This window comes from Uranotaenia lowii, chromosome 2 (genome assembly GCF_029784155.1).
Source record: "Uranotaenia lowii strain MFRU-FL chromosome 2, ASM2978415v1, whole genome shotgun sequence".
Lineage (NCBI taxonomy): Eukaryota > Metazoa > Arthropoda > Insecta > Diptera > Culicidae > Uranotaenia > Uranotaenia lowii.
The window spans coordinates 12,846,757-12,857,129 of record NC_073692.1 but is presented as its reverse complement, the minus strand read 5'-3'; the positions used below and the strand labels follow the sequence as shown (position 1 = coordinate 12,857,129).

Sequence of the window (10,373 nt, the reverse complement as noted above, 5' to 3'; positions counted from 1 at the left end):
TGGGCCGTGATAGAACATACCCATAAAAAGCATACCATAGCGAGTTCAGTATGATTTTTCAGCATGAAATCATAGTTTAGATTCTCCTCTATCGATGTGTCAGAAAATATTGTCTTATTCGTTTTTCTCTGCTTGGTGACACCTTATTGAAAGTGTTTTAAAATTTAGATCGAAATGAAGAAAAACTTAAATTGTGAAATTATTACGACACAGGGGCATTTTAAGGAAAAATTCATACTTGCCATGACCAGTCACAGCATTTAAAACCAATTGGTAATATTTTGCAGGCTTAAAATGTTACAGATTCTTCAAAACAAGAGTGGCGCGTATTAGCCACATGGGGCGTTATATGAACTTTTCCCCTAGGTTATCCGCTAATGGGGTGTCGTTAAATCATCAGCGATAACAAATCTCTCTCCCAAAGTTCATTTTTCAACCGTTGTTCTCAGACAGACGGCACAGTTCAATTACATGAAATAATTCACAACATCCGAGAGCCAAACGACGGAGGACGGAAAGAAACTTTGTCGAGCAAGCATTTTTGTCGGCGGCAAGCGGGAGAAATTGGCGGCCATGGTTTTAAACCCTTTTGCCATTGTCGGCACACCACAATGTATGTATCCATTTCACATACATAAATTAGTTGATCTCTTGCCTATGTGACCAACATCTCGAAAAACCCTACTACGAAGCTTGGTGGTTGAGCCTTTTCGCTTCAATTTCTTCTTATGCTCCAACAGTATGGCGGCCTGATACCGGAGACAAAAGTGGTGAAATTCCGAACAAATGTGCTGCACCGCGCCACACGCCATAAATCTTGTCACTTTCTTCGGCCGGATCTGGCACTTCCACCTTGGTGATATATTTATGCTTGTAATTACTACGGCGAACTTTGTTTTCGTACTCGTCTTTTTTTTTAGTTGGGCGGCTTACTTTTTGCGAAGAAGTTTTACCTACATACATGTTTTCGCCGCTGCTGCTAATCATCTCCGGCGGGGTCGGGTCGAAATGTTGAATGAGTTCATTGAAGTCAGCTCTGCAATAGTCAGACGCTTTTGGAAAATATGAGATGCGCTCCTAATTGACGGGACCCTGAAACCGGCTTAGTCTTGATTCGGTAATTAAGCTAGTACTTGCTTAATTTTTTTTTGTACTAGTGGGATGGATCAACCACATAAGGAATGGTTCATATTTATGTCTTAACGCAATATGTCAGTGTCAAATGTCACATTTAAATGTAAGATTGCAAAAAACAAAGATTTCATTCGGAAAACCAATCAGAAGGGAACTGGTGATGGTGAAGACTGGATGAAATATCACTACCAAAAAGAACAACATTGAACCGAGTGGCAATCCTTAAGAAAGGAACATGATGATAAAACTGGTAGCTAACGATGATATTGTGAGCATTCTCTTTAAACGGGAAACAAAAAATTGCTTATCCAGGTCCGACTGAGCGTAAGACCCAAAATCAAAATCTCGATGAACTTGTCAATACAAAATGCAATTTTTTTTTACCAAGTTTTCAAGTTCTATCAAAATAATCTTGAACCATTTTTTGGAAGCCTTCAACATGATTTGAAATCTTCTGATGTTTTTCGTAGAAAAAAGGGTTTCAAATGTTTTCCTTCTTGATTTTTGTCGAAAAAATTCTGGGTTTTGACCAAAGTTGACCGAATTTTTCCCGAATTGAAAAATAAATTTTAGAAAATTTTATGCACGTATTTTGCAAGGTTTTAAGACAAAATAGACGAGAATTGCCCAGCCAGGATACGTGTGGGGAAAGTTCTGGCAACCTAAGTCTAGGTCTAGTCCATTTATACGGTTTTTAATTATGTATACACATTGTTTTCTAAATTAAAAAAAGTCAAATTGAGTTATTAGGCCGAAACAAATATAGAATTCTTCTTTTGTCACCCGCCCCATCCCCTTTGATTTTTTTTTTCGAAAATCCCGAAGAAAAAATAAATACAGTTTAAGATATTTTGATGAGAAAATCGATAAAATCGTCAACAAATAGTTGAAAGACTGTAGAACATGGGAATTGTGTCACCTTTTGTTTCCCAGAATTTTTCAAATGTTCCAAATAAAATACACATCCCGTTCGATTTTGGCAACAACGAGCAAAAACATTCGTTTTTGGAAAAACATCCAAAAAAGACGATTTTTTTGGTAACTTTTTAATTTATTATTTTCATTTCAAATGAACAAAAATTAATGTAAAACGTAATATTAGCATGATTTTTTATTTTTTATTTTCATTTCAAATAAATAAAAATTAATGTAAACGTAATATTAGCATGATTTATTTCAATGTGGCCTAATTATATTAGTTTTAAACAGTAAAAACTTGATTTTTTCCTTGTTTAACTGCTTAAAACTAATATATGTAATTAAGCCAAATTAGAAAAATTCTTGCTAATATTATGTTTTACATCAATTTTGATTAATTTGAAAAAATAAAATAAAAAGTGACGTAAAACCGTTCGATTTTGGCAACCTAAAATTTACGGGCTAGTTGCAAAAAACGAACGGGGTCTGTAACACTGACGGATTTCACACCAAATCGATACGAAGTTGGCATGCCCCTGTCAGAGTTCAATGGAACTTTGTGGGCATACAAATATTACCTAGTAAAGTAGCTTGATATACTTAGTTTTCCCAAAATGTATCTAGAATAACATTTGAAAAGGGCCAAACTTTTCAAGCAAAAATTTTATAAACATTTTTAGCTCGAAAATTACAATTCCTACTCAAATGTTGTCCATGAGTAAGGTTGTAAGAATTTTTGCAGCACGTATCCGGGCCGGATAAATTCGAGCAATTTCATCTAAAAACATGGCAAAATCCGGGCATTTCATTTCGAAAATGTCGACCAAAAATTTGGGCTATATCCGGGCAAGTTTGCTTAAAATTACTCAATTTTTGCAGCACGTATCCGGGCCGGAAAAATCCGAGCAATTTATCTAAAAACCTGGCAAAATCTGGGCTTTTCATTTCGAAATTATCGATCAAAAATCAGGGCAACATCCGGGCAAATTTGCTTAAAATTACTCAACTAAAATCAAGTAAAAAAAACTTGAAAAAAATAGTTTCATCAAAACTCAGTAGCAGATTTTGAATCATATTTTTGGCTTCCTTTTACCTTTTACCTTTTACGATTATTATTTTATAAAACTTGCTCAAAAAATTGTGTTTTGGGCGCATAAATAAAGAATTTAACAACATAATTTGTTTTCTCGTATGGTTTTGCAAATAAAGTTAATAAATCCGGACAACCGGGCCGGACCGGACTTTTCCCAAATTTGGTATTAAATATCCGGACAAACCCGGATAAAACCGTCAACCTTATCCATGATAGAGTTTTGGAAAAATGATTGAACTTTTAGAAAAAAAAAATTGGATTTTTTTTTGCAAATCCTACACTGAGAAAAATAAATTTAAAAAATAAATCTCAATTTCCCAAAAAATCCCATCTCAAAATTTGATGAAATTATTTTATAAACCGGATAAGAAGGCCTACAAGTCGTCCATAGATTGCAACTTGTGCATGTTTAAGGAAAAAAAAAAGTTTTCTAACAAAAACTTTTTCATGATTTTTTTTTTGAAAATCATGAAATTTTTTTTCAGTGTAGATTTCCAACCTTTAATTCAAAAACTGCTTCGTTAAATTAATTTCGTAGAAATAAAAGCTTCGATTGTAATTATTGATGGCTTGATGGTATAAGTAAGTTGAAATCTTACACTGAAAAAAATGCAAACTTAAAACTTAAAGTCGATTTAAAATAAAATGGCCATCTTAGAATCGATGTTTTTCTGTGGAGGGGAATGATGTGGTCTACAACTCTGAACATCGCAAAGTGAGTATAGAAGTCGATTCTTGTATTTAGATAGACAATAACAATTTTTTCAATCTGAGGATGGTGAAATTGTGCAATGAATTGAATACTTCAGAAACAAGCTTCTGGTAATCTAAAATATTTAAACTATTAGTTTTGAAGTGAAGTTATACACCTTAAAAAAATATTTTATTTCAGTATGGACTTGAAAAAGTTTTGTTAGAAGTACTTTTTTTTCCCTAAATATGCACAAGTTGTATGAACGAGGTAAATTAAGCTCAGAATCCCGAAAAAAGCTTCTAAATGCCTGAAACCGCATTTTGAAGTTGTGATCCCAAATTAAGCTCAGGATCCCGAAAAAACGCATTTTAAAATTGTGATCCCAAATTAAGCTCCCGAAAAAATGCTTCTAAAGGCCAGAAATCGCATTTTAAAGTTGTGATCCCAAATTAAGCTCACAGTCCCGAAAAAAAGCTTCTAAAGACCAGAAATCGCAGTTTAAAGTTGTGATCCCAAATTAAGCTAAGAATCCCGAAAAAACGCTTCTAAAGGCCAGAAATCGCATTTTAAAGTTGTGATCCCAAATTAAGCTCCCGAAAAACGTTTCTAAAGACCATAAATCGCATTTTAAAGCTGTGATCCCAAATTAGGCTCACAGTCCCGAAAAAAAGCTTCTAAAGGCCAGAAATCGCATTTTAAAGATGTGATCCCACATTAAGCTCAGAATCCCGAAGAAACGCTTCTAAAGGCCAGAAATCGCATTTTAAAGTTGTGATCCCAAATTAAGCTCAGAATCTCGAAAAAAACGCTTCTAAAGGCCAGAAATCGCATTTTAAAGTTGTGATCACAAATTAAGCTCAGAATCCCGAAAAAAAGTTTCGAAAGGCCAGAAATCGCATTTTAAAGTTGTGATCCCAAATTAAGCTCAGAATCCTGAAAAAAAAACGCTTATAAATGCCAGAAATCGCATTTTAAAGTTATGATCCGAAATTAAGCTCAGAATCCCGCAAAAATGCTTCTAAAGACCACCCGTCTTATAAAAAAACATAAAATTCTGAGATGGCGTTTTTGGGGAAATTGAGTTTAGTCTATAAAATGATTTTTCTCAGTGTAGGATTTTAAAATATTTTTTGTCAATACTTTTTTTCTACAAACTCAATCATTTTTCTAAAACTCTCACGTACACTAAATTTGTGTAGGAATTGTAGTTTCAAAGCAAAAAAATTTCCTAAAAATTTGGCCTGAAAATTTTTTTTCTTTTTACAAATGTTAGTTTAGATCTTTTTTTGGATAACAAAGTATGCCAAGTGTCTTAACCCTTTAATACATGACTTTTTTTAAATGAGAATTAAAGTTATTGATTCAGTGAAATAATAACATTTTAATTCGGATAACAAAATTTTACAGGTTTGTAATCGTTATTTTAAGTACTATAAAAGTTATGGCCCATAAAAGTTAAAAAATAATTTTTGAAATTTTTAGTTCATTTAAATACGGTTTTGCTAATTTCCTAATTTCTTCAAAAACTTGTGAATTGTATGCAGGAAGGTGTTTTTGATTGAATGAGATTGAAAAATTTGTTAGAATTTGCAAATCTGAAGAAATAACTGCGATTTTCCAAATACTACTTTTTTCAAAAAAAAAAATAAATAAATTTGATTTTTGCAATTTCTCCGGATACTTTTTTTCAATATCTCACACTTACATTGAAATATCGTAATAAAAATACACTAAGCTTATTTTTTTCAATCTCTAGATTAATTTTTTGTGAATAAATTACTCATTACTTTTCGAGATATTTGTATTTTCATTAGTGTTGTTTTAAAACAACTCTTTGCATTAAAGGGTTAACTACGTGAGGACTATACTCTAGACCGCTGCAAACTTTGTACAGAAATTTCAAATTCTTAACTTTTTTCTGGTTTTTGCTACCAGAAATAGAAAAAAAAATTGGAGCCATCTATCCAGTCCTGAGTTTTAAATTTGTATGAGAAAGCAAAAATTTTCATTCAAAAATCGACGGAGATGTACTAAAAGTTCCAAAAAATAGCTGTGTGATAGCTGTGTATCCGTAGGATGAGAATAAGAAAATCTTGAACATCTGCTTTGTATTGCCAGGAAATTTATTGTTTTATATAACCTTTGAAAAAACATGTCACGGATTCATTAAAGCTCTAGCAAGCAAAGTCTGCCATTTTATAATACTTTTCAATGAATTCAGGTTTTTTTTTTAAATTTGAAATGATTATAAGTTTTTTCATGAAATGTTTAGCTACTTGTCATGCTATCAAAAAATTAGGCTTAAGAGTAGGCAAAACCAAAAATCAAAAACCAACTTGATTTCAAGCTTATTTGAATTTTCTGGATGATTTAACAAGCAAAAATTTCTTCTTCCATACCAATTTCCATACAAAATTTAAACGCGTTGCGCTAACTCAGGAATCAACCAAATCATCTCAAATTTCACACTGATGCTTGGTGACCCGAAAGAAATCGAAAAAACACATGAGAGCAAAAAGTCATTTTTTGCAGCGTTGTACTATCTGGCGCAACCTGTCCTCTAATTTTCGCTTTTATACTTTGTAGTTGTATGCAAGCTTGTACCCAATTTGTTCCAATTTATTGAAAATTTGAACTATTTTTTATTGTTCCTCCCCTCGTGATGTTTCAACTTCAAGTGACAAAAGAAGAATTTCAAATTGGTTCCGGCCTTATAAGTTTTGATTATAGCGCCCAATAACGTTTCATCAAGCCTACAGAGTACGATTTAAAAAATTGCTGGTGTTTTTCCATAAAAAAAGGTAGCAGGTACCTTTTTTTTCTAAATTTTTCCTTTTTGAATAATTTCTGAATTTTGCCCAAAATTTCCCGGATTTTTCCAGGAATTTTGTCTGAAAATTTAGAAATCTAATGGGCGTGGGGCGCAAAAAATCTGGTAGAAAAAAAATCATCCGGAATGGAAATATATGACTGATAAATATTTGTTAAATTACACTAGGAAACAGCATTTTTGGTGCCTATGTTTTAATAACGGTTTCTGGAAGATTTTTGCGTCCTGAATTCGAATCAATTGCCATGTTGTGTCTATTTATCAGTTCTTGTTTTAGTGCTACGGCGTGTGGAAATTTTGAAATTGTTCGATTTTGAGTAAAACGTTAAAATGATAAAATCATAAATTAATTGATAAATGATGAACTAAAAGCCTACATAAAAAACAAAAACTGATTTCGAAACTATTTATTATCTTCTATCCAATCAAGGATTCAGATATTTCTAGATACCTATTATGGATTCTGAGATAAATAGCTTAACAAAAAAATTTAGAGTTCTAAGAAATTTTTATATATACATTACAACAATTCTGACACCGCTGAAGAAAGTCTTCAAGTATTGATATTAAAGATTTTAATTCATTCAAGAATTTTGTTGAAGATTACAAAACGATTGGACTCATGGTTTGAGAAATGTCTAAAATTCAATTTGGGTTAAAATTTCTTTACAAAATCGTCAAAATTGCCGTATTTTTCGAAATTGGAAAAAATAAAAAATGAGAAAACTTCTACAACTTTTTTCTCAGTAGCCAAAGTTACCCGCGATCTTCGGGAAAGTCAATCATTAAAGTTGATTAGTTAAGTTCTTTGCTCCTCGAAAAAATTTAAATTTTGCTGTCTTGTATTGTTTAAGTTTCAAACTTGCAAAAAGTCTTCTACACTCCAAGAACTTTTTTTCAATTGATTTCAATTGCAAAATCGATATCCTTTTGACAACCTTCTGTTTGCAGAGGATGTAATCAAAATGTAAGCCCCAATTAGCATCGGACAGGCCCACCATTTTCATCTCTTCGTCAAATACCAGGGTGGAACCAATAGTTAAAACATGGCCCATGTGAACTTTAACTTCGAAGACTTTCCCGAAATTCAAATTCAGTCTATTGGAAGATGGAACCCGGAAAGGTTCCCGGACTCCCTCCGGAGCTGGAAGTTCTAAAATTCGGAACGGGTATGTTACGACGAATTGGCCTTTGGGAAGCCCCTGGGAGGCAAATTTTCCGTTACTACGGCGTGGTCTTTTGGATGGGATTGATTCTCATTGGACCGAAAGCAATTCTCGGTTCCGGAAAGGAAGGTTTCGATTCTTTGGCTAGGAATACTGCAGAGTTGATCTTCTTCACCGAGGTGTGCATTTCGATTGGGATTTTTGCGACTAGGGGCGAGTCTTTCCGGAAGCTGGTCCAAGTGTTGAGGGAGTCTATCGGGTTGTATGATTCGAGACAGTGTTTGAACGAGATTGGAGCGTTCAACCGGAAGATGGAGCTGTTTGCAAAAAGTTATGCCGCTTATATCGCATTTTTGGTGGTGATGTTTTTGGGTGTACCCTTCGCTTCAACTTTGTTTAAGCTATTCTTTCCGCACGAAGGCGAATATTTGTTGATTGTTGAAATACAGTAAGAGAAGTTGAATTTTGTTATGTGGAAAAATTAAAATTTAAGTAATTTCGTTCACAGATTTTACTGGTTGGACATTCGTCAGAACTTGCTTCACAACATAGTCTATCTGATATTCTGCTCGACGGCCATATTTTGCTCGGCATATCAGAGTTCGATGAAAGGTGCGGTCATTCTGGTGATCATTCAATATGGGACCAAACTTTTCGATCTTATTAGATCTGAAATCGGACAGCTCCACAAAGTTTCGACGGATAAAAATCGGAAAGCCAAACTTCGGACCATAATCGAGCAGCACAAATTGGCGCTGAAGTACACCAAACATTTGGAGGATACCGTCAACTTTATACTGATTAATCAGATATTGAATTGTATTCTCATTTGGTGTTTGATGATGTTCTACGTCTCCACCAATTTTGGACCGAACGCCGTCACCGTAATAATCCTGTTTGTTGTTCTGATGGGAGAGATGGTTGTTTATTGTGTCAACGGAACCATGTTGAGTGAAAGCGTGAGCCTTCAATGAAACATTTTTTTTTACAATTTGCCTAATTTTTTTTTTCTTTTCAAATTAAACAGGCAGCAGCAGTAGGCCACGCCATCTATCACCATCCCTGGTACGAGGAAACAGTAGGCTTGCAGAAGGATATGCAACTGGTGATGAGACGGGCTCAGAGGCCTACTGGGATTACCGCGGCCAAATTCTACTTTGTCAACATCGAGCGACTGGGTTTGGTGGTTCAAGCCTCGTACTCGTACTATTTGATATTGAAAAAGAATTTTTAGAGAGTTTTTCTGTAAGTAGTTGATCACATTGTTTTTGCACCGGAAAATTAAAAAATAAGCACAAGCACGACGAACATCCAAAATATTGATGTTTTTCATACTCACTAATTCGTATTCGAAATCAACAGATGTTTATTTACCTGAAAAGGAAAGAAAGAAAACAGTTAGATCATTCATAAAATTAAAAATTGAAAAAAGAAAAGAATAATTTCTAGTTAAGAACAATAATTTTTTATAATATTCCCAAAGGGAGTCTTTCTGGTCCCAACCCAATTCAATCTGTACACCATGACATTATTGTTTTTAAATTTAAGTGGGCCCCCAGTACTTCCATTGGTAATTAGCTTCCATTAAACGAGAGCATAATTCTAATGCTTGGAATATGACTGAAAAATATCCAATTGATCATATTTATGTATGCATGCTGCTGGAACTGAGTAATTCCCCGGGAGCACTCGACTCAGCCAGTCACTCACTCAGCCAGTCGTCATTCATCAACAGTTGCACTACTGTCTGTCCAACATGACAATCTTAATTGATCTAACATTGTGCACAGACGTACTGTTGTGGAGAGTCGTACTCCTGAACTGGAGGAGCACTTTGCCAATCAACAACATTTCTTTTCGTCGAGACGCTGGTGATGCTGATGTTGCTGGTTTTGCTTTTGCTTCTGAGTGACAGACAATTGACCCTTTCACGTTCCAAACACGAAACTAGTAGTAGTGGCCGGTTGAAGATCGGATGAGGAACTAGTCAATACTCTTTCGGTTTAGTTCGCGAGGAGAAAACTCCTCCATCAAAAAGGAAGACGGCAGAAATCTTGAATCAAATTATGTAAATTTTCAGGCGCAATTGGTTAGCTTCTGTCGCTTCCTCCAGCCGCTTCAGGTCGACGACGACTAGTTGGGACTACTGGTTGATTGAGTTTTTTTTTTGCTTCTGAAGATCCCTCGTTAAGATTGGCGAAAGGCTGGCTACCGCGAAGTCAATTCCTAGAAAGAAGTGGTACCCTAGAAAGGCTGCGTCGGATCATAACTCGTTTTTTTTCCCGTTGGAGAATTCACGTGAACACCACCAGATGATGTAATGATATTTCTGCGAAAATTTTTCCCAATTTTGGCAAACGAAACCGGGTTGATAATTGGGCCCAACTGGAAACACCCATTCATAATAAACCCATTAAGATAATATTCTCAAGAGCAGTGGTTGAAGTTTTTGTTGATCACACAGAAAACAATGGATCGCGTTGAGATAACTCGAAAACATCTTTGCAAACTTACTTTATTTGCTGCAGCGATTCAGTT

The 10,373-nt window shown here is 34.6% G+C and overlaps 1 protein-coding gene across 1 annotated transcript; it reads left to right on the top strand.

Moving 5' to 3' along the window:
* The first annotated feature begins 7,785 nt into the window (after positions 1–7,785).
* LOC129747303 (odorant receptor coreceptor-like) lies at positions 7,786–9,109 on the top strand. Its single transcript, XM_055741449.1, has 3 exons — positions 7,786–8,283; positions 8,344–8,794; positions 8,863–9,109. The coding sequence occupies exons 1-3, from the start codon at positions 7,841–7,843 to the stop codon at positions 9,067–9,069; spliced, it is 1,101 nt and encodes a 366-aa protein (XP_055597424.1). The 5' UTR covers positions 7,786–7,840; the 3' UTR covers positions 9,070–9,109.
* The last annotated feature ends 1,264 nt before the right edge of the window (positions 9,110–10,373 follow it).

What these genes read in the sequence shown, in the direction of transcription:
- LOC129747303 (XM_055741449.1), top strand. Translation starts at nt 7,841, where the DNA reads ATGTTACGACGAATTGGCCTTTGGGAAGCCCCTGGGAGGCAAATTTTC. An exon ending in TTGTTGATTGTTGAAATACA is followed by an intron (nt 8,284 to 8,343) that starts GTAAGAGAAGTT and finishes TTTCGTTCACAG; the next exon opens with ATTTTACTGGTTGGACATTC. An exon ending in GAACCATGTTGAGTGAAAGC is followed by an intron (nt 8,795 to 8,862) that starts GTGAGCCTTCAA and finishes CAAATTAAACAG; the next exon opens with GCAGCAGCAGTAGGCCACGC.